This window comes from Melozone crissalis, unplaced genomic scaffold (genome assembly GCF_028551555.1).
Source record: "Melozone crissalis strain CALT ecotype California unplaced genomic scaffold, PUWL_Pcris_2 ptg000023l_1, whole genome shotgun sequence".
In the NCBI taxonomy this organism is placed as follows: domain Eukaryota; kingdom Metazoa; phylum Chordata; class Aves; order Passeriformes; family Passerellidae; genus Melozone; species Melozone crissalis.
In genome coordinates this window covers 21,201,692-21,224,598 of record NW_026535801.1, presented here as the reverse complement: position 1 = coordinate 21,224,598, position 22,907 = coordinate 21,201,692, and the positions used below count along the sequence as shown (strand labels likewise).

The 22,907-nt window shown below is 39.6% G+C and overlaps 1 protein-coding gene and 1 long non-coding RNA gene across 6 annotated transcripts in view; one reads left to right on the top strand and one right to left on the bottom strand.

The window, feature by feature from the left end:
• The window catches only part of ITGA6 (integrin subunit alpha 6), a 37,171-nt gene extending 22,538 nt beyond the window's left edge, over positions 1 to 14,633 (top strand). For 2 of the 3 annotated variants that reach the window (XM_054278532.1, XM_054278534.1), the window contains 17 exons: positions 774 to 901; positions 1,843 to 1,938; positions 2,384 to 2,445; positions 3,684 to 3,841; positions 4,775 to 4,924; positions 5,658 to 5,773; positions 6,709 to 6,898; positions 6,984 to 7,067; positions 7,274 to 7,353; positions 7,516 to 7,593; positions 7,695 to 7,797; positions 8,378 to 8,551; positions 9,462 to 9,560; positions 9,938 to 10,048; positions 10,131 to 10,229; positions 10,557 to 10,682; positions 13,856 to 14,633. In XM_054278532.1, the coding sequence (XP_054134507.1) occupies positions 774 to 901; positions 1,843 to 1,938; positions 2,384 to 2,445; positions 3,684 to 3,841; positions 4,775 to 4,924; positions 5,658 to 5,773; positions 6,709 to 6,898; positions 6,984 to 7,067; positions 7,274 to 7,353; positions 7,516 to 7,593; positions 7,695 to 7,797; positions 8,378 to 8,551; positions 9,462 to 9,560; positions 9,938 to 10,048; positions 10,131 to 10,229; positions 10,557 to 10,682; positions 13,856 to 14,014 (2,013 nt within the window). In that variant the 3' untranslated portion in view covers positions 14,015 to 14,633. Of the gene's footprint in view, positions 1 to 773; positions 902 to 1,842; positions 1,939 to 2,383; positions 2,446 to 3,683; positions 3,842 to 4,774; positions 4,925 to 5,657; positions 5,774 to 6,708; positions 6,899 to 6,983; positions 7,068 to 7,273; positions 7,354 to 7,515; positions 7,594 to 7,694; positions 7,798 to 8,377; positions 8,552 to 9,461; positions 9,561 to 9,937; positions 10,049 to 10,130; positions 10,230 to 10,556; positions 10,683 to 12,120; positions 12,251 to 13,855 lie in introns of all 3 variants that reach the window. The other variant, XM_054278533.1, reaches the window with a different exon arrangement.
• Positions 1 to 22,798, bottom strand: LOC128938330 (uncharacterized). 3 transcript variants are annotated; one of them, XR_008483131.1, is made up of 6 exons: positions 22,690 to 22,798; positions 15,139 to 15,195; positions 13,760 to 13,907; positions 1,273 to 1,352; positions 569 to 702; positions 1 to 490 (listed from the first exon to the last, which is right to left on the bottom strand). It is a non-coding gene; the product is annotated as an uncharacterized LOC128938330 (long non-coding RNA). The 3 variants fall into 3 exon arrangements; XR_008483130.1 differs by having other exon boundaries at positions 1 to 702; positions 1,273 to 1,850; XR_008483129.1 differs by having other exon boundaries at positions 1 to 702.
• Between the last annotated feature and the right edge of the window lie 109 nt (positions 22,799 to 22,907).

Sequence of the window (22,907 nt, the reverse complement as noted above, 5' to 3'; positions counted from 1 at the left end):
ATAACCTTTACTATATAATTATTCTTGAACAAAATTAAAGGAATGACAGGGCTATTATCCATCTTATTTTCCATTGCTATTACTGGAGCGTTTGGATATACAGGAAAGTTGCAGGGCCCTTCAAAGATTGCATTGCTGACAGGAAAGATTAGGAATTCTTGTTATTAACAGATATTTTTATTTCTCTGGCCATCCATTGGCACCAGTAATATGTGCAGAAAGAAAAGATGTATAGATCTGGGTTTAAAAAAAAATCTGGTGCTTGCAAAACAATTAGTTTCTTTGTTTTCTCTTTCATTACTACTGTTTCACTTCCTTCTTAATGTTTGGTTGGTTGTTGTTGGGTTTCTTTGGGTTTTTTTGTTTGATTTTGAGGGTCACTGTGTCCAGTTTGCAGGGTGGGAATGGAACTTCATTATACTCCCTAGAATACTGCTTGAATACTTTACAGAATGCTTCTTCTGTTTTAAGTGTTCATAGTCCATAAATACTGTAAATAAACATGAGGGTAATAAACATTATGTAATAAACACAAGCTCTCAGCAGATCAGTAATTTCTGGTACTCACTGCTATTGCCAAGTAACTTCTTGGAAGAAGAGCAAATCGTCCTGGCACTTCAGTATCCTTTAGCTGAACTGAACACAGAGATCCTATTTCACAGGTCCTGCTTCATTGGATCTTTTTCCCTCTTTTGTCTCTGACTGTAAGACAGTTATGTTCAGTTGTTACTTATTTTACCTTTATTGTTTTCAAATGTCTGTTTGCTTTTTAGATTCTTGATGGTGAAAAAACAAACACCAATTTCTTTGGTTACTCTATTGCTGGAAATATGGACCTGGATAAAAATTCCTACCCTGATGTTGCTGTTGGTTCCCTGTCAGATTCTGTAAATGTGTACAGGTATTATACATGGAACCTTAATTAATTACACTAGGGCTTTGGGTCAAACAACTTTACTTTTCAGGAAGAACAGCCCTCCCTACAATTTATGCTCCCATCTCTAAGGTGTACAGTATCTGTGCACATAATAGTAATGCTCTTAAATAACTGGAACGGTGCCCAAGAAAAGCAACTCACATGGCTTGTGGAAGAGAACAGAGTAGGTGGTAGAGGAGTTGGTCAGATTATTTAGCATTCTGCTTGCTCAGAAGGAGCTCTAATCTTTTGCTGATAAAGGCAGGACAAAAACTTTTACCAAGGTGAGAACAAAAACCTCTTATGGTGACAAGGAGTAAAAGGAGTGGCCCAGTTAAGTGGAGCAGGTGGCTTACCAGCTATTTTAAACAACCTTTTGATGCTTTAATGAGAACAGGATCACCTCATTCATTTGTTCATGTGAAATGTCTTCTCCCTTCCAGAAGAGAAAAGACAAGTTGTCAGGCAGAAGTATGGTTACAGCCTACATGCAGAGGAAGCAGGAAATATCATTTCCCACAGCCACCAGGCTCCAAATTAAAGCTCTTGTGAACATGAACCTGAATGAACTGTAGTACCTATAGTTGTTCCCAGGGGCTGTTTTACTACTGGTGGTAGAAACCACCACTGAATTTTCTGGTTTTTGTAAGTGTAAAGAAAGACAACAACATCACATTAGTGTAGCCTGCTTCCCACTCAGGATCTGTAGTTGTTCTCAGTGACCTTTGCTTAGCTTTAATAGTTTTCAGGTTTTTTCTGACCAGTGTCAAAGCCAAACTCTGTGTTTCTTGAAGTGTCTTTGTTGCAAATCAGTGCAGGGGTGGAGGGAATCTGTTATTCACATTATTTATTTCATTAATCTTAACAGAAGCAACTTCTTTTTTTTTACATCTTCTTTTTATTCCCTGTTTTTCCCCCAAATGAAGATCTCGGCCTGTGATAAGCATTAGAAGAAACATTACAGTACAGCCTGATAGAATTGATCTAAAGAAAAAGAACCCTGAGGACCATGGTGAAATCAGGTAAATGGAAAAAGAAATTCATCTGTCAGAAGCCTTGGTGTATTGAGCTTTCTACTGTCAAAATTCATTCAGTGATGATGTTTAAGTGAAGGGATATGAGAGTCATGCAGGTTAAGCAAATGTATCTGCATATGTTCATTTTGACTTCCTGAATTTCTTCAGCCTACTGTGCTAAAGACAAGGTGTGGAATATGTCCTTCTCATAACGTTCATTTTTGAAAATTAATCTCACCTTTCCTCTTCAGACTTCTAACACAAGTATCTTGTCTTGAATAGACACATGACAGCAAATGCTTAATTGCTTATTAACCATTTTTTCTTGCTTTATAATTCAGTCTAGTAAGCAGTAAATACCACAGTCATAAGACTGATCAGTTGAAACTTTTCATTCTGCTGGATCATGACTTAATAAAAGTTAATACTAATTTCTTGGCACTTTTTACAGGATGGATGTGAAAGCATGTTTTAAATATACTGCAAACCCTAGAGATTTAAATCCAAGAATAAGTAAGTTCTGAAGATAAGTATTTTTGATCTGTTTGTCACATGGTTTGTTTTTGTTTTTTTTTTTCTTTCTTTAGAGTTCATCATGGAAACATATTTCTCAAATTATAGCGAGTCATCTCAACAGTGACTGACAAATTTAAAATGTGACTCAGTGCTAAGCTCAGCTGTTGCACAGTCTGTATTTAGAGACATGCTGGTGTGTTAAGCTGTTCTGTGGATGACAGACTAAAGCTTTTTAAGTAATACAACTGCCAGTGAGCAAATGGCTTCTATACAGACCCAAACCATTTTGCCTCTCTAGGTTAGTGCTGCTTTAGAGAATCCCTAAACCTTTTTTCAGGTCATTTTATACACCCTTAGTGAGCATTATTTCTTATTGGAGGCTTACCCTATGAACCTGTCCTGTATTCATGAAAATGGTTTTGTGGAAATCATTAACTGAAATTAAAAAATCTGCATTAATAGGAGAAGACTGGAAGACTATGCCATAAAGATGTAAAGCACTTGTTACAATGCTGCTGTTACAGCTCTTGGAGAACTGTGTAGGATTTTGAGAGGAAATGAGAAGAACTTTAGGCCAATGACCCTTTTTCTCCTGTGTTGTCTTGAATTTCTCAGTTACTTTTAAAATCCAAAGGCTGTACCCAAATGAGTGCTGGTCCTTTAGCAGGTGAAGTGTTTGAAGCAGCTCAGTGCCTTGGCACACTCAGTGCTGTTTCCATCTGTGCAGCACTGAATTAGCTCAGTGAAGCAATCATTAAAAGATGCACCAAGTTCAGATCTAGAAAAGCATACCTCAGCACGCAACTGGACAGCTCTAGTCACACTTCTGCTTTCAGTATTGAAATTACCAATGTATCTTGATCTCAGAATCGTGCTGGCTCTGGCTGGGGTATTTACAGCGGGTAGCTCAGCCCTCTGCTGGCTCCATACAGCAATTACAGCTCCCCCAACCAGCCCCCATGCCCAAGGGAACGCTTTACTTTGGGAATAATAGGATTTGATTTAGAAATTTTCTTTAGATTCACACACGGGGTACCTGGCCCTCAACTGTGGCAGGACAAAACTGACATGGAGAAAGTTTGGGTTTTTTTTAAATGACTGAAAACAGTTTGTGAAGCCCAGCACTGTCTGGAACAGTCTTCTAGAATAATGCTTAAGATGATATCTTGTGAAATTATAGTTCTTTTTAAAATGATTCTTTTTTTTATAGTGACCTACTTTATTTTTTCACACAGAGATCAATTACACGTTTGAAGTGGAAAACGAGAGGCGGCAGCTGGGCCTGCCCTCCAGGGTGCGCTTCAGTGACCACTCCTCTGATCAGTTCACTGCAAGTACAACCCTCAGGGGACAGAACTCATGGGAGTGTGTCACTGCAAAGCTTATCCTGCAGGTAAGGGAGAGTATTTCATTTATCTTTCATTTAGATCCACTTAAAACAAAAGAATGCTCTTTTTTTGGCAGCCTCATGGAAGGAACCTTTGTATGTAATTTTGTATTTAATTTCAAAGTCATATGCAATATAAAACTTCAAAAATAGAAACCCACCATAGTTTACTACATGCTGCTTCCTCCTGTTGCCTTTCTTGCAAAGTATGGATAAAAACTGTAGCCACTGCAGCACACTCTGGAGGTCAGTAGAGCTGAACTAATTTAGAACAATAGAGAGCGACTAAGTGCCAAAAATGGAGAGCTGCTTCCAACAGAAATAATTGTTACAGATTTTTATAGTGTGACTGTTCAGGAAAATAATTTTAACCCATGGGTTTTAGAGTGGACAAATGGGCAGGACAAGAAAGCTTGGTATGAGCTCTCTTGATTTGGCTGCTCTGTGGTAGCTTCTAGAGGTGGAACTGCTCCAGAGGCTAACAGATTCCCTCACCATGGCTCAGCAGGAATGAGTCAGCCTCCAAGGCTGCTTTTGAACACAGCAGATTAAAGAACTTTAATTTATGAATAGAATAGAATCAATGAATGGTTAGGGTTGAAAGGGACCCTAAGGATCATCTTATTCCAACTCCCATGCCAGGGGCTGGGACACCTTTTATTAGACCATGTTACTCAAACCTGTTCCAGTGTTTTATTTTACTACAGCTGTGTGAATTTCACCTGCCTGAATTACTGTCTGTGGTTCAAAGGAATTCTTAATGGTGAGACAAATTGTCAGATTGGGAAACCAGAGGAAAAAAAGGACAATAGCACTGGGCTCTTTGTGTTCCTGCATGTTTAGAAAATGCTGAATTTATATACAGTACAGCTCATCTTTATGTTGCTTTTTTCTCCTCTGCACTGTACACTAATGATGCAATTTAAAATATTTTGACAGGAAAAGATTAAAGATAAGCTACGTCCCATTCCAATATCAGTCAATGTTAAAATTGCTGGCCTGGAGTCACCATCCAAGAGAAGAGAGAGTGCACTTCCAGATCTTATACCAATTCTAAATTCAAATGAATCTGAAACAGAGACCACAAAAGTAAGCCTTTGATATATCATACTCACAAAAATCTGTACTTTTACAAATAACTTAGTTTTAAAGATTGTAGAAAACTAAATTATGTCCAAAGGAAATAACTGAGGTGGCACTGGACATGTAACTATTGGATTATTATTTTATATTTTGTTCTGAACTTGTTACAACATGTTACAAACTATGTGCTGTGTTCTTCTGCAACACGTGAAGATGGTATAGCTCCTTGGTTTCTTCCCTCTCCCCAATAAGTTTAGGAGGAAATGTACTTTTGATTAAAAATAGAAATTCATTGTCTATTGTTGGGAATATTTGTCCAACATAAAAAGATAATGTTCGCTCTTAATTCTTCCATGGTTAGGATGCTGAAATGGCATTTGAGCAGTGATTGCAGCAGTCACATAGAAGGGAGGGAATATCTCCATTAAAAATTCTCATTTCCTCAATGCTTATTGGAGAATCACACTAAAGATGTATTTTCTCATAATAAGGGCACCTCTCATTTACAATTATGCAACTCTGCTTTTTAGTTACATTTAAAGTTCTAAACTACCAGCAGCAAGGGCTGTATCTCACAAAGCAAAACTGAACTCAAGAATTAAGTCAGGTTGAAATCTGAACTCTGTCCGGGAAAGTGCCTTGTGAGTTCCATGTAGCTGCTTTATTCAGTCTGTTTCAGGAATCTGATTTTAAGCTACTGTTGTGTGTCAGGTGGTAAAATTGGTTTGGTGTTATTTAGGTGGAGTTCTTAAAAGAAGGATGTGGAGAAGACAATGAATGTCACAGCAACCTTAAGCTTCAGTACCGGTTTTGTACGAGAGAGGGAAATGAAGACAGGTTTACTTATTTACCACTGTAAGTCTCGATTAATGCACTTCTAAAGTTCAAATTATTAACAAGTCCTTGAAAGAACTTTTAGGAAAGGATTTTGGAAAAGCAGCTTTTTTCTGTGTCTGGCAAACACAGCCCTTGATAGTAGTATTGATTTGTCAGGGTGAGGAATGAGGGCAGAAGGGAAGAGCTTGAGAAGAAAAGTGCTTCAGAGTTGAATGGATCCTAAGTGGCCACAGTAGTGCAGGGGAGGGCTAAAAGAAAAAAAACCAAGCCAATTTAATACCTGGAGAAATGACATGCTAAACCAGCCTTGCCGTAGTTTATTGTGTGACACTGTTAATTATTTTGCAGGTGAAACTTGACTGTATGACAGTTTGATAGAGTGTGGTCTCGTAGCCCAAGAGAAGTCATTACAGAGAAATGCAGTGATGATTTACTTTTAACACATGGCCCAGCACCCTGCTGCATCCCTCCTTCCTGGAGGGCCAGTGAAATTAGAGCAGGGATAAAACAAACAAACAAATGTTTATTTACTGCCAGCAGTCAGACATTTTTAGCAGTGAGTGCCACACTCGGAAGCCAAACCCAGGTATACTTTACAAGTATAAAGCAGGTCAGTAGATTGGTTTGGAGGAAATTCCTCACTACATGAGTCAGATGCAAGTGCTGGTTCAGAAATACTATAAACTCCTGATTATTTGAGGGATTTATCATCCTGTTCTTCCTCTTCACTGCTGGCCACTGTCAGATGAAATACTGGTGTGGGAGAAAAAAACCTATCACTGGGAAAAAACCTGACTATGCATGTTCATAGTTTGACTGTGCATGTTCATAGCTTTACTAGAGTTCTCCCCCAATATGAGGAAACTGTATTTGGATAAACAATCATAAGAAGCAAACTTGCGTACACATTTGTTTTCCTAATGCACAGAACCCTGTACTTTCTGTTTCTGTAGTGAAAACGGCATGCCAGTGCTTGTTCTGAAAGACCAGAAAGATATTGCCCTGGAAATAACTGTGACAAACAATCCATCTGATGTAAAAAATCCACAAAAAGATGGTGAAGATGCATATGAAGCTAAACTAATTGCAAATTTTCCAGACAGTCTGACATACTCTGCATTCAGAGAGATGAGGAGTTATCCTGTAAGTATTTTTAAGAGAAAAACTACTGAAAAATATAAACTATTTCCAGCATATTTTTACTTGTAAATGTGTTCTGTTCAATCAGGAAAAACAGCTGACATGTGGTGCTAACCAAAATGGCTCTCAAGCAGAGTGTGAACTTGGAAATCCTTTCAAAAGAAATTCTAATGTAAGTTGCACTTACTTTACTGTAGTTGTAAGATCTCGTTCTGACTGACCGCAGTCATCCAAAGGTGCTGTGTGTTGCAACTGGAAATCTGATTTGGATCTGTCTTTTTAACTCTAGAACTTAACACTGAAATGTTCTATAAAATTTCATTTATCGATATATCTTATAAAGAGCTCATGTATTTCATTATCTTTCTTCTTGTTTAGGTAACCTTTTATCTGATCTTAAGTACCACTAAGGTTAATGTTGATACAACAGACCTAGACATTAACCTGAAGCTGGAAACGTAAGTTTTCTTCATGCTTCATGTGCGTGCACCTGCACTTTGCTTTGATATACAGTTGTAAACGTTTTGAATTTATTTGTTTGATTCACAGAAGTAATTTAATAGTAGAGAGAAACCCACTACGTTTGTAAAATAAACACCATTGTTTCCTTTTCATTGTAGAACAAGCACTCAAGCTAATTTGACTCCAATTACAGCCAGTGCTAAAGTGGTTCTTGAATTGCTTTTATCAGTCACTGGGTAAGTGTTGATAGCATGACAGATTGGGGGGGTCTGGGGACAGTTGTGCTTCAGACTCATTAAAATCTGATTATTCTCCTTTCCCACCCCCACCTGAACAGAGTTGCTAAGCCTTCTCAGGTATATTTTGGAGGTAACATCATTGGTGAGAGTGCAATGAAATCTGAAGATGATATTGGAAACCTCATAGAGTATGAATTCAGAGTGAGTAATTTAGATTGATGCCAACAGCCGCTTTTAATCAAATGCACAGCTTCTTGCTTTATGCATATGAATATTTTAAAAAGTTAGTATAATGGAATTTGCTTTCTTTGGCCCAACAACCTAACTTCCTGTTCAGAACATGCAGTTTGACTAAAGCTTCTTTAGGTGTTGATATTTTATCAATTTTATAAAAAAGAGGTTGGGAAAACACTTTCAGACTTAACAAGACTAAGAGCTTGTTCTCTGTGTCAGAGTTCATCAGAAATTGCAGTTTACCTTACGCAACTGACTGATTTGTTAACTCTAAATTTGAATTTGTCATTTCACATGAAGATTAATTTCTAAAAATCAACCACTAAAAGTTCATGTTAGGGAATTCTAATCCTTCTATGTATTTACTTGCTCCCCAAGTATGCTAGTTTTAGTATATGCTTTGTCTTTGTACAATTTTGACTGCCTTTCATCTGATCTAAGTTTCCTGTTAGCTGCATGCTTAAAGCTTGTCCAAATCAATAATGTTTTCAGGAAGAAAATCCCTCTGAAAAGTATTTCACAGTTTAAAGAAGGTTTATTTTAATAGGTAACTAACTTGGGCAGACCACTGAAAACATTTGGCACTGCTTCCCTGGACATCCAGTGGCCAAAAGAAATTAGTAATGGCAAATGGCTGCTTTATTTGATGAAAATAGACTCCAAAGGCTTGGAAAAAGTCTCCTGTCAACCCGAGGGTGAAATCAACAGTTTGCATGTTGCGGTAAGTTACCCTGTGTTCTGTCGGTGGATTGGTACAACATGGAAGCACCCCACAGCAAGTGAGAGTAGGGCATGAGAGCTTGCTTCTAGAAGGAGTTACTTTTTGTCTTAAGCAGCTCACAAGCACTATACTGGGCCAGTTATCTGTGAATAAGCCTATCAGGAGAATTCTTAACAGCTAATGAGGCTGATATGCCAAAGGATAGATGCTATGACACAATGACTGTTTATGCAATGGGCACTGCTGTCATAGGCTCTTATACAGGATGAAACTGCTGACTGTTCTAACAAATTTCATCAGTATTATTGAAAACTGCTCAGTAATAAAAGCATCTGAGTTCTTACCCAAAAAACAACAAATCACTAAATATCTTCCCAGTCTAGGGGCATTCCATGTCCTTTTTCTGAAGACAAGGAACACGAACCTAAATTTATTTATTTATAACAATTATAATGAGAAGCAATTTTCATAGCCCTGGATTGTGCCTGTCTAGCAAAATCTTTTTCCTAAAACTTAAGCTGTATTTTTTTCTTCATATAATCTTAAGATTATAGGGGAGGAATTTTTATTTTCCACCATTAAAACTGCATGCACATAAACCTGCTTTTGTCAGATAATTGTATTAGTTAATATTAACTTGGAGTGTAATTAGTATACAGTTAAAAAAACCCCTGCATCTACTGACCATAGCACATTCTTACTCTTTTTTAAAAGCGTACCATTAATACTCTTTATCTAGAATTAAAAATGGAAATAGCATTGAAAGCTTTATAAATCTAAACCTCCCTTTGCCCTATCATGTGCTGATTTTGGAAGAAGAAAACACTGAGCTCTAGTTTCTCTGCTTGTATGAATTAAAAGATTCTTACGATAAACTGCTTTTTCATTTTTTACTTTTTCTTCTTTGTAGGAATCCCATAACTCAAGAAGAAAGCGTGAAGTTGCAGAGAAGCAGATTACAGATGGCCAGGCATTTTCCTTATTCTCAGAAAGAAAATACAAGACCTTGGTAAGGATATTGCAACAGCTCTATTCTTATCAGATACCTCCCTCGGCACTCGAAAGAGGGCTTTTCTGAGTTTGGCAGAGTGAAAGAAATTATCCCTTTCCCTTCTTTTTATCTTACATCCAAATATTGATGCTTTTAAAATTCAAACATTTAGATCATCTACTGTGAGGAAGAACTAGGAAAGAATATCTGCATAGTTACTTAAAATAAGCAAGTAATAATATCTTCATTGTGTTTTCCCATTGCTATCAGTACAAACAGATAGTGGTTCTTGCATGTAGGTATAATGCATATAATCCAATTTTTAATCTTGGGGTGAGGTTTAAACAATCTGTGAAGATGTGATCCTACTCACATGTAGAAATCTGCATTTGCAGAGCTGCAATGTGAATGCACGCTGTGTGGATATAAAGTGTCCCCTGAAGGGTTTTGACAGCAAGGCATCTGTTGTGCTGCGTTCCAGGCTGTGGAACAGCACCTTCCTAGAGGTAAGTCCTCTTACCTGCCTTCTTGAAAGGTCAGAGTTCTTTCCTGTACTGTGTCTAATACTTGTGTTTTATTTTGGAACAGGAATACTCAAAAATGAATTACCTTGACATTCTGGTTAGGGCTTCCATCAGTGTTCCTGCTGCAGCTAAGAATGTTAAACTCACAAATGAAGTTGCTCAGGTAGGTTCAGTGTTTAATGCTAACCACATGTTATGGTTGTGGTTGTTCTACCTTATCTCCAAAGACCAGGAATGAAACAAATTTAAATCAAAACTAGCTAAAAGTTTAACTTTCTGAGCTTTGAATTATTGTTAATTTTTACCCTTTAATGGGGTTGAACAAGTTAATTACCATATTGAAATGATACCAGTGGGAACTTTTTCTTTAAAAGCATTTTGTAGAAGACATTTTGTTAGAGGAGAGGTAAGACTATATAAATTGCAGCTTTCTAATTAAACATGTACCTTCTAAAATACTCCTTCCACATGCACATTTTCTGTCCTGCAGGTGCGTGTTACTGTATTTCCTGCAAAACCAGTAGCCCTTTACACAGGGGTTCCATGGTGGATCATTGCAGTGGCTATCCTTGCTGGAATACTCATGCTTGCACTCTTGGTATTCTTACTATGGAAGGTGAGCTTTTATTAATCTGGTTATTTTTTATTTTCTGGTCTATAACTGACAAGATAGCAAACTAATTAAGTGTTTGGGACTCAAAATAGGGCAAAACTGCACAAATCACACATTATCAGTTTCTCAGTTCTGCAACACTTGGAATTAAAATGGTTGTACGGGCAGACTTGTTACATAATTTTTCTATTTTCACATCCTCAAAAGGAAGTATTTTGAGCTCCAGATGAAACTTGAGACAAATGTTCAGAGGCCATAGTTTGATACAGACGGATAGAACCATTGGGAGCCTCTGCAGTTGGGTGTAAAACTTCATGTGAGCTATTTAGAAATGTTTTAGTTCTCAAAACATCAGAAATACCATTAAACTGACAGTAGATGAAAATAACCAAAAGCACAGTATTAATACATAGCCATGTGTGCTAGTGAATTTCTTATTATTGCTTTTTTATATTAGAAACCTTAAAGAAATAAATAAAGAGGTCTAACAAATGGTTAACTATTTGCAAAAGAAAAAATTAGGTATCTTTTTTCTAATTACCTTTGTAAAAATGCCAGTTATTTGTGGTTTCAAGTATAACAGAGCAATCCTTTCATTCTTAGTTTTCATAGGTTAGTAGTATTTGCTTTTATTGGATTGCAGAAGGTTATTTAAGGAAGAGGAGGTGAAGAATATCCTGTTACTTTTTTCCCAGTGAAACTGCAGCAGTTAGCTTTGAGGAGCTATTTGCTGCAATTTGCTTCCCATAGGATAGTTCTGATTTCCTTATTTTGTAAAAAATGCCCAGCTGCTCCTGTAAATACTCCTGATGAATGAATACTGGGTGGACTGTTAGGTTCTAACTACTAGTGTTTTACTGTGCATGAGAATACAAACATTTTTCACATGCACACACAGTGAAAAATGCTGCTTTGATGACACAAACTGTGCTGTCCTATGAAGGACAAACATCATACTGGAAAGACAGATACATCATTGGTTTAAGACAAAAGCTTGTATCAAAGGGGCCAAAGCAGTAACTGGTTTTCTTCTACACCCTGTGGTTTTGTCTGTCCCATGCACTAGTCCACAAACAGGTTTCTGTAATTGGGTTCTTTCTGCTCTTCACAGCTACCTTCACTCGCTACGGACATATTTTATTGTAGCTTTTCCTAAAAGAACCCCAAACAGATTCTCTACACATTTATCAAAATATCTCTGAAATAACAGTCTCAGGTTACTCTGTAAATAAGTTGTTCTATTCTGTTATTGTATAGATCAAGTTAGCCCAAGAAGTTCTCAGATCTAGAAACAGCTGAGTTCTTGTAATGAGTTTTTTAGTTTGGTTTCTTTGGCCCTTGAAGGGATAATGGGAAGACAGTTGACAGACTTAAGTCAGTTTTAAGAGGTTTGACTTCTTTCAGTCCACAAAAAATGACTAAATACCTTGCTTCCTTGTAGTGTGGTTTCTTCAAGAGAAATAAGAAAGATCATTACGATGCCACATATCACAAGGCTGAGATCCATGCTCAGCCATCTGATAAAGAGAGACTTACTTCTGATGCATAGTACTGATCTACTTCTGTAATTGGTAACTGATGATATTTTTTAATTTCTAGCTGTGGCACATGCTATGGTTGCAGTGGCTAACTGTGAAGCTTTTTCTGCATAAGTTCTATTAACTTTTGGATTTCAAGCTATCATGCTTGCTTGCTCCTTCTGTTGATTGATAGATTTTCAGCTTTTGGTGCATGTGAACACACAGAAGTTTACCATGGTCCAAAATGCTTTTTTTTCTTTTTTCTTTTTTTAAAAACATGGTGATCTGTTGCAATGGGCTTCAGTTTTTTTTTTTTTTTTTTAATTTATGCTTTACCATTACAAGTAAGTCTTTAAGCTTGCAAGATGGGAATCAACACTGTAGAGTTAAGATGCAAAGATAAGACTGCAGCAACAATACATAGATTTGCTTTACTAACCTTTAGTGCATGCTGTACATGTGCTTACATCGGAGAAGGGTTTTCATGAGAATTTACTTCTGTGGAAACATCTGTTTTACTCGAGTTCTAAGGTACTTCTCTAGGAACACACTTTGCTGAAGTTACAAGATGCATGATAATGATGATTTGTATTTCCAGCAACCTTTATTCCACTTATGTGCATGTATATTGTATCCATGAGTGTGCTTGGGATAAGGGAGAGGAGAGGAATTCTTAATTAATTATTTCAAAACAGTGTTTAATGAAACTATGAGATGGCTAAAGATTTGGTCTTTGCTCACTGTAACTTTTTTTAAATTCAGTTCTTAGTTCTAATATTAAGAAACCTCCAAACCGTTGACCAAACAGAACCAAAAAATCCAGCACCCTAAATACTGTGAAAGAAAACTTGCTTGCTTTAACATGTTTTTACCCCCAGCAGTATCTAATGACAGCTGGATGGCACAATGTCTCTTAACCTGAATCTTGATCCATGAGGATGATCAGTGATCCATAAGGATGTAAAGCTGAGTGTGTACCATTCATGATCTTTATATATTGTGGCCATAGCTCCCTTTTGTTTTGGAAATCAATTTTAGTCCATGCTTTGATATTCACAATCACTTTTTACAGTGGCTTTGAATAAAAAACTGCAGAGTGCAGAGAAACTGTTACAGGTGTCATCCAGGGTGACTTCCCATGGCAAGCAAGACTCATGTTTCTAACACAGCATATGTATAGTTAGTTCAGGTGACTGAAGTGGAAGTGGTGCTTTGAAAACCAAGGCCCTTAGGGTAACTTTCTTTGAATGTTCTGGAAGTCTTTCTGTACGTTCTTAAGGGTAAATCATGTCATCATACAGGAAGACACTGAAGTACATACCTACCTTTGATTCAGGAGAAGCAGCTCTCCTGTGTGCAGAAGTAAATGTCCTCATTAGAGGAATGAACAACTTTGTACTGGAGGGAATCTTTTTAAGGTATTGATTGCCACGGGTAGTCAGAGCATGCCCTTTGTCTTTAACTGCTGCTGAACAGCTAATGCAGACCTCCTGGTTCACATTTTTACAGCTAAATATGCTACATTTTTGGCCTACATACTTTTGTTTTCAATTTTCTTACCTGCATATTTGTGTGAAGGAAGAATTTACTGCCTCTACAGCTGTAGTACTTTGGCAGCAACTCGGAGCTGAATTGTTGTTCTCCTTGTGTGCGCAGTGCGGGTTCTTCCGGCGCTCCAGGTACGAAGACAGTGTCCCCCGCTATCACGCTGTAAGGATTCGGAAGGAGGAGCGACAGATCAAAGATGGGAAAAGCCAAGACCCTGAGACAAAACAGTGGTTCACCAAATGGAACGAAAATGAAAGTTATTCTTAGGCAAAAATGTTGTTTATCCACAAAGTTCAGATAGAGGTTAAGGTTTTCATTCATGGAATACTGATGGAGTTAGACCTGTGAACACTATATACATTCACCATTTGATTGTAGATATTACTACTTATATTGAAGCTTTTATTTGCACAGTTAAAATGGCTTCAACAGACTTCATTTGCCTTATTTAATTTCCACACTGCCTCTTCATCCCCCTTAAATCTAACCCACACTTCAGATAATATTATGCTGATGTGGGGTCTTTGCTGCAAAATGAGCAAAACCACTACAGCAGACCTGATCCTCCTGTGATCCTGACTTTCTTGCTAGTTATTTAGGGCATGCATGATTAAGGTCAAGATGAGTTCTCCATTGTTCCCTCAATGCACAGTGCTTTATAAACACACAGTGGCCTTATCACACTTTGTTCAAGTATAACTGAAGACGTGCAAGTCTGCTTTAGTCATAACCTTTGCCTGCTGCAGTAGTTAGGGCTTAACAAAAAGCATCATCTTAAATTACATGTGCAATGGGTCATGTTGCTTGATTTTGGGCTCTTTTTTTAAAGATCAGATTGTGTGATTCTTGCCCACAACAAATATACACAGGTTTTGGTTTTTTTTAAGAGAGGCTTGAATATTCAATGTACTTTCTGTATATATATATTTTAGTCATTTTTGTATTTATTTTTATTATAAATCATTGTCTTTGACTAACTGGTAGGCTGAAGACTACTGAATTTTAAAATCCATTGTTCTGGCTTTTATGTTTCTGTGTTTGAACTTCAAATTATGAGACCTGAGGCTTTCACTGCATTTTAATAAATCACTGAAGGTGCCAATGCTTTCTAAAATGTAAATATTTATGCAAATGATGTGTATGGGTGCTTTCTTTTCCTGATGCTTGTAACATCAGGTCCTGTAACATGATTTATATACTACTGTGGACTGTTTAACAGTTTGGACACCAAAGTGAAGTAATGTTTTAGATACCATTTTATCCTCACTGCAAGAAAGTGAAAAGTCCTTTGGAAACCCCTTTCCAGCTTCATAAGGACTTCCTGGTTGGCAGAAGGCCTTGACTACTGCAGCTGTTGTATAGCACTTGGAGGTTGGAGATGCCTTTCTTACCTTAACTGTCAGGATCTGAGCTGCTCCATGTTGAGACTACTGAACCATCTTGAATACCTGAATGTTGAGAAAAGTAGAACCATGTAATTAGTAATTGGTTATTGTAACATAACTGAGAAAATAAGAGTTTACTTTTTTACCCATATTCTAAAGCTTTGGTACTATTTAAGAACAAAGATTTAGTTCAAAGTTGTGTATTCCATGTGGAACAAAATTCTGCTCGAAAAGTATGCATGTTAATTGCTTGTACTATGAACTATGCAAAAACCTCTTGGTACTTTTTCTCCCCATAGGGTAAAAACCTGCTAGGAGGGCAGTTGTCAAATGTCTTATTTTTACTGCTAACTTTGAATGTACCTTCTTGGAAGGTGTGGTCACCTAAAAAGTTACCTTTAGTGTCTGTTAAACTCGAGAATCTCAGTGTGTTATGACCCTGACTTTATGAACTCTTACATAATTATGTATTAGTATCTTTAGATAATAATACATAATTAATTATGTATTAATATCCTTTAGAATCCTAGCTTATTTGCTTAAAGGCTCAGCAGCATCAGAAGCCAGGCTAATCAGGGGCTAAGAAGCTTGAGAAATACCCCTGAGTATAAAATCAGATTGTGGCCCTCATCTAAGAACATGAATGTCTTAGCAGTGTTAAAGTTCTTGAAAAAATAAGTCACGTCACTGGTATATTTTTATCTCAAACTTTGTTATACCAACTAAGAATGCTACATCATTCCATGATTAGAAATTACCTGTGGATATTTGTATAGAAGTGTGAAATAAATTTTTTTAAATTAAAGATGGTCTTGGTAATAGTGATTGTATCACACTTAATGGAGGTGGCCACAGCTAAGTTCCCCAGAAGAGGCTGAAAGTGGCAGGCTCTAACAGGTTCTCTCAGCATTGCCCTAGCTCTCGCTGCCCTGCTCCATGCAAGGGGCAGATAAGGAGCAGCAGAGATAAGGCACAGCCTCAGGCTCGCAGGCTCTCAGCTGCTTGCTGCCATTGCCAGCAGGGTAGGAGTCAGAGCCTGTGCCAGCTCCCACCGGGACACGGCTCCCCTCTCATGCTGCCCCAGAGCCCTTCCATGCAAGCAGCCTCCTAGAAATCTTCTTAAATAGTGCCAGGCAAGTATTTGAGTAAGTAGTGGAGATGGCTACATCCCCCAAAATTGGTCAAGGAGTTTGCATACCTATTTGTATTTATTTAGCAGTGGAAATTTGATATAACACAATTGCAGGGTAGTAGAGAGTCCACCAAAAAAGCCCTATGGAAAAGCCAGAGTTATGCAGGGAAAAAATCCCCCCAAACCCAACAGACAAAATGTGGCTCCACCTCTAAGATACTAGCCCTCACTGGATGCTTTTACTCATTGTTGCTGAAAGGCCTTTTGATGCAACAAAGCCCAAAGAAAAAGGGTAGCTGGATATATGCTAGGCCACTCCTTGTTGTTGAGGCCAAGAAGCTTCCAGAACTAGACCCAGAAAATGTCGCTAGACCCTTCAGCACATCTTAAAGATAAGAACTCAACCTGCTCTTATTAAGCAATTACTCTACATGCTGGCCACAAACATTTGTCTACAAGAAGACAAAATATCAATTGTCAGAACAGTTAAGTAGCTGATCATAGTAAGTTTTGAGCAAATCTGTTATATTGGGCTTTATATGTATGCTCATATATACCATACACATAATAGTACTAGATGTAGTCCGTACAATGTATACAGTGGTGCAGCACTCTAATAGGGTATGTGTCCAAAATGTATGCATATATGTGATAGATAAAATGTTCACTATATATAGTGTTCACTATATATAATGTGCGTTTTATATCTATACAAAAATATACACACTCTATATCGTCCAAGGTAAGAAATAGAGTGTTGGTAAACTGCAATGCTTTCCCATACATTTAACTGTTGCAGCACAGCAGACACCTTATAAGAGAATATACCTTTCAATTTAAGGGACCACCACAGCTCAGTTCCAGTAGCCACCTGTCTATAAGTTATATGTGGAAAAGGCAACAGGGTGCTCAGTTGGACACAAATCAAGAATCAGCACATGAGGTAAAAGAAACTCCTGAAAGGGGCACTGGACCCCAATCCCCATAAAGCAGCCTTGTTGCAGTGCTGATGATCATGGCTGCAGTGTGTCCTCACTCCACAGACCGTGCACAACCAGGGAGCTGCTCATGTTCAACAGCTGCAGTAGCTTTTCCCAGCACAAAGCCACTGTGTCAGCAGTTGGTCTGCAGAGGCCAGGAGACCAAGCTGTGAGAAACAACCAGGCAACTGCAGGCAGTGCTCTGAGCCAGCCTGTGGACACGCTTGGCCGTGCCTCAGCTGCCTCACCAGACAGCAGGGCTGTGTGGCACAGCAAGAGCACGAGTGCGTTTCCCTCTAGGGATTGCGGAACCAGTTGCTTTAGTTTTTTATTCCAGTTCTCAGATACCTTTCAATGTCTTATCTTTCCAGGCCCCAGAGTCATAATTCATACTATACACCTTTTACAGGCTCATAAACCTTGCTGAGTCCTAACCTTTTAAAAAAAACACCACAAAACTCCTTATCCCAAAGGACTGCTGCTGTAAGGGGCCTCAAACCCCAGCCAAGGTGTGACATTGTCACTATGAAGGCGTTGGGGACCTGCAGTTTGCATTTTTCATATTGCAAGAAAGATCCCTTTCTTCCTTTTCTAGCTCTGCAAAATGTTTGCAATCAGCACCTTTTCAGGGCCCTACCTGCCTCAAATATCCCAGAAAACATAGAGAACAGATTTTTGCAAGAGGTGTCCTTGCTGCTGCAGACCAAGATAAACCCCTCTCATCGCTGATACACAATGCTAACTATGTATTCTATCCCTCAATCCCAGTGTCTTGGGGGACAGGGAAGGAAGGGACAGAGGAGTCAAATACTTTTGCTAGGAACATATGAAATAATGCAACTGATAAGTTGATTAAAAGAAATGTTAGCAGGATACTGCTTGGTTTCTTAAAGTGGAGGGGTCCAACAGAGTACCCCAGTACAGAGCTGAGAAGTGCATTGCTGCCAGCCTGCTTACAAGGCACTCTGCCCAATTCCAGCTTAGCAAGGAAGAACAATACGAAAACAGCCACCCTGGACCTGACCACAGATCCACCCAGACCAGCAGTCCACCTCTGACAGCTGCTGAGAGTTGTCTGCAGTGTCCACAAAATCCTTTGCTGTTCCTGCTCCCCTAAAATGTTAATGCTTAACTTCAGTAGCTGTGTAGTATATTTTTCCTGTATCCAAAAGACATCCATAGAATCCTAAGAGTATCTGAAATTGGAAGAGCCCCATAAGGGTCATAGCTCCTCACAAAAAGGAGACCAAAGCCACACAAACCAATGTTACCCTAAGAATTTGTCTAGCATAGCAAAAGCTCAACTTACCAACAAAAACCTAAGGATGAAGACAAACCTTAGAACAACAAACAATTGGTGCAGGTTAGGTGCACAAACTGGCTAGATGGGCCAGGGGACTGTGCAGGCATTGCAGTCAAGCACATAAACCATGGAAAGAAAAGAGAGAAATATTCTTAGGATACTCATACCTAGCAACTTAAGTTTTTTTTCTTAATCTGAGCTGCACCTACTTTGGAGGACCTTAAGGAAAAGGAAAAAAGCACTAGTACATGCAGCACCCAAGAACTGACAACTTCCAGTAACACCTTAATAAACAAGAAACTCTTTTCTATGTAACACTCTGCAATATTAGGTCTTAAAAAATAAATAAAATTGAAATTCAACTAAACATTGTGTTTTCAGTTCTTTTGGGGTCTGAATTGTTCTGTCCCATTTAAATTATTGATCCAGATGTAACAGAATTTCAACACCACCAATAAGCATGAATGAAAGAATGAAAAATGCAAAATAATGAAAATAATACATTTCTGCTTTTTGGTTTGCATAAAAATTTACAGAAATTAATACATTATAGCTCTGGTCAGTGTCACACTGGATCATATCAGAGCAAGCCCCTAGAAAATCATCAATGAGAGAAACAGGTTTTAGGAGAGAAAGAGCACTCAAAATTTTCTCCAATATTCTAACAGAACATGTTTACACGGATCAGGATCTGATCGATTGTTTAAACAAGATGAGGAAACACCATTAGGTAAATAGAGAGGTTCTTATCTGAAAACAGCATTGAAAGAATTATCCACCATTCTCTTATCCAGTTACTTCTGTGACTGCTCATCCTGCACAACTTTTTCTAAGAAAAGTGCTCTCTGTTTACGTGACTGTGTATGGTCCCCAGCTTACAATGCACAATGATTTATTTAATCTCTGGCAGCCTTTGCCACATCTTGTGCCTGGGGACTGCTGTCCAAAGGTAAGTTTAGGCAGAAGGCCAGTTTTGAAGGCATGTAAAGCTGAAACACCAAACACCACAGTAATATACACATCTAAAAGATGAAGCCAATCCAGAGCCATCATAAGATATTGCAACAGTTTACAAAGACTCCATGTACTGCCTCTACTGCTTTAAACTAGTGCTGGCTCACAGCTGAGAGGCCATCATAAAGTGGCTTTGGGCACAGCAATTCTCAAGTACAAGTTCCAAACTATTACAAACTTGAGCAGCGTGAGCTCCTCCTTGGTGTTCCAGGAGTGGCCTACAAGCAGCAATGAGCAAAACCTGCCAACAAGCTGTATCTGTAGAAGCCTTGCAGAGCCAGACAAGCTGTTTGCCCCATTAGCCAGCACTCCCTGGCCAGAGCAGAACAAGCCATTCAGTTTGCAGCATAAAGATTAAGGTATGGCTGGATTACAAACCAGATGAAAAAAACAGTTTAATCCTTCGTCATTCTCACTCAGTATTGGTGCAGCTCAGGAAACTGCATCTGGAGGCTGACTGACTCAAATGTTTTCTGTATTTCAATGCAACAAGAACAAGAAACAAGGCAGCTGTAAATGGGAGGAATCCAACAAAGCACTGAAGGGATTAACGTGATTGCTGTATCAGAACTGCTCTAGTGGGTGCCACAGGATATCCATCCCCTCTCTCATGTCACAGACAAGTCACAGGCACCAGGTAGGAAACCAATCAATATTGAAAAGTTGATTTAATAAATTTATGGGGCGAATACTAATATCCACAATAGAAAAAGGAAATGAATGCAGGGCATCATCCACTGTCGATATTGTTGTTCTCTCTTTTCAGGAATGGCACTGGGAATAATAAGCAGCACATCTCCACTGGAGATCAGGTTAGCCATCAAAAGACTGCTTATCCTTCTCAGAGGAGCAACCACTGCCAGCATGAACCAAATTTGATTCACACATCAGCAAGTTCTCACAGGCTGGAGACCATCACTTCTTTTCTTTATTTTAATCAATATGGTAACTGTAGCACATTCCACACTATATATGTTTCTTCACTGTGGGTAAAATCTACTGTTAACAGTAATTATAAGGGAAGCTCATGAGGGCACCTTGCCCACTGAAATGCAAAAGGTAAATTGGGGTAATGCTTCTTATTGAACAGTATTTCAGTATGGTGTAGTGTGGAGAATAACTTGATGGATGGCACTGTTGAAGAGGCCTTCCTGATACATATTATTAACATTTAACAAAAACCATTATAGTTAGGTAACCAAAAACTTCTCTCCAATTTCAACTGGAACACAGCATTAACCTGTTTATAGGCAGAGAGGCAAGAGGTGAGCACACTGTCACTCTGTGGAGCAGCTGAACTGACTTCAGACATGGGGGAATTGTGACGGTGCATTCCCTCCCACTCCTCCTCAGGCCTGCTCTATGATTTCAGGAGTTACTCCCTCACCTGCAGTGCTAATGAAACTGCACCACTGCTACTGCACTTTTCTCCCTCAAAATTTCCAGCACTTTAAAACTTGTTTTATGGCTAGGATGGAAATATATTTTTGACTAAAGCCAAGCATTTCCTGACCCAGTACCAAGAGAGGCCCTTTGAACTCTGCCACACCCCAGCAGGCTGTGACCAGCACCTCTCAGGTGGGACACCAGCTGGAGCTCATGACCCCTCAAGCCTGCCATACAGGAAAGTCCAACCCCCTACAGCCCTGGAGGAGCAGCTCTTGCTCACTGAGAAATGTAAATGGATTTGATGCATTCCACCGAACTCAAGGGGAACTTTGCAGAGTAACTTTGAACACTGGTATAGATGTACACACCTCTGTGCCTGGGTGTGAATTATGGCCTACTCACTAACAGAGTGAATCTTGCCTTCAAACTCTGCTAGGGCATGAGGTTAAACCTGTATCAAATACTAAATTATTAAAGCAGGTATGCTTACCAAAACAAAGGTAGAATTATTGAAAAATTCATATTATTTGAAAGTAGCTAAGTGCTTGCTTGGCATAAGTAGCTAGAATTGTTATAGCAAGCTGAGCTATATGGCTATATTGCATTAGTCAAAGATGGATCATAGTGAAACCTGGAACTAACAGCCTAAACATTACTAATAGTTATAACAGACAAAACTGTAATTTAAATATTACTCAAATATTAATAGCTGGAGCAACCACATTATAACATGGACTACAAAACTGACAGAAATCATCACAGAAACAGACCTAAGAGGATGTGAAAATGACCACATGGCAAACACTTGGTAACAAAACAGCAAAGCAATGAAGGTCAAGAAGGACCCAGACTCTGTTATGGCTATTGATCCACACCGTTGTGTGCAGTTTAGACTGTAATAATTGTCCAGGGATTTCTTTGTCTGGAGGTCCCCCGTTTGAGACACCTAGCTCAAGCTACCAGGTATCAAAATTTATCTGTGCTGATAGATCTATCTGATGGAGACGAGAGCCTAGTGTCAAAGATGTCTGTAACATCTATACTGCAGTAAGTTTATCAGAAATGCTTATAATCACTATTAATGGCCCTTTTTTTGTTAGTATTCTAGATATTTATACGAGAGCAGGACAATAAACCATTCAATACACAGTTTGGTACCTCACATGTTGCATTTGAACTGGCAGTAAAGTGATTCACTGTGACACACAGTCCAAGTGCTTTTCTACCAACACAGACATATTGTGCTCATTGCTGACCGATCAGGAGTGCATCTGTAAAAGCAGAAGCCCTATTCTTCCTCTGTGTTTTTTGTTTGATTTTTTTTTTTTCTGGTAACTGAAAGAAACCGCAGCCGGGCAGACACAGGTGCCACAATGAGAAGACGCACGGCTGTTTAAGCCCGATGCCCTCGGCTGAGGCTCTGTCCTCCCTCCGGCCCTTCTGTGAATTTTACAGTTCCCGTTCCGGCCCGCGGCTCACCCACACCAGGAGCCGAGTCCCCGCCGCCCGCCACGGCTCCATCCCAGGCCGAGGGGGAGCCTGAGCCCGCACGGCCGAGCCCCGGGCACCGCAGTGCCCAGAGAGAGCCGCTGGTGCACGGGCATCTCTCGGCCTCGCCGCTGCCCCTGCGGTCCCGGCCGCCGCACCCAGAGCCCTCACGGCTCCCCGCCTGTGGGCAGGGCGCACCCGCAGCCCCTCTCCGGGCAGGCGGCGGCCCCGGCACCCGTAACGTCGCGTACCTGTGCGCGGCCGGGCTCCTCCGCGATGCGAGCGTCGCCTCCTCCCGTCGGGCCCTCGAAGCGCCGGGGACAGCTGAGCGTCCGCCTCAGGCGCTGCCAGGCAGCTCCGGGCGCCCCCGCCCCGCTCCCTCAGAGCCGCCCTCTCCCCCGCCCCGCGCCGCTGCGGGGCCGGGCCGGGCGGAGACAGCCGCCCCCCTCGGGCACCTCCTCCCGGCGGC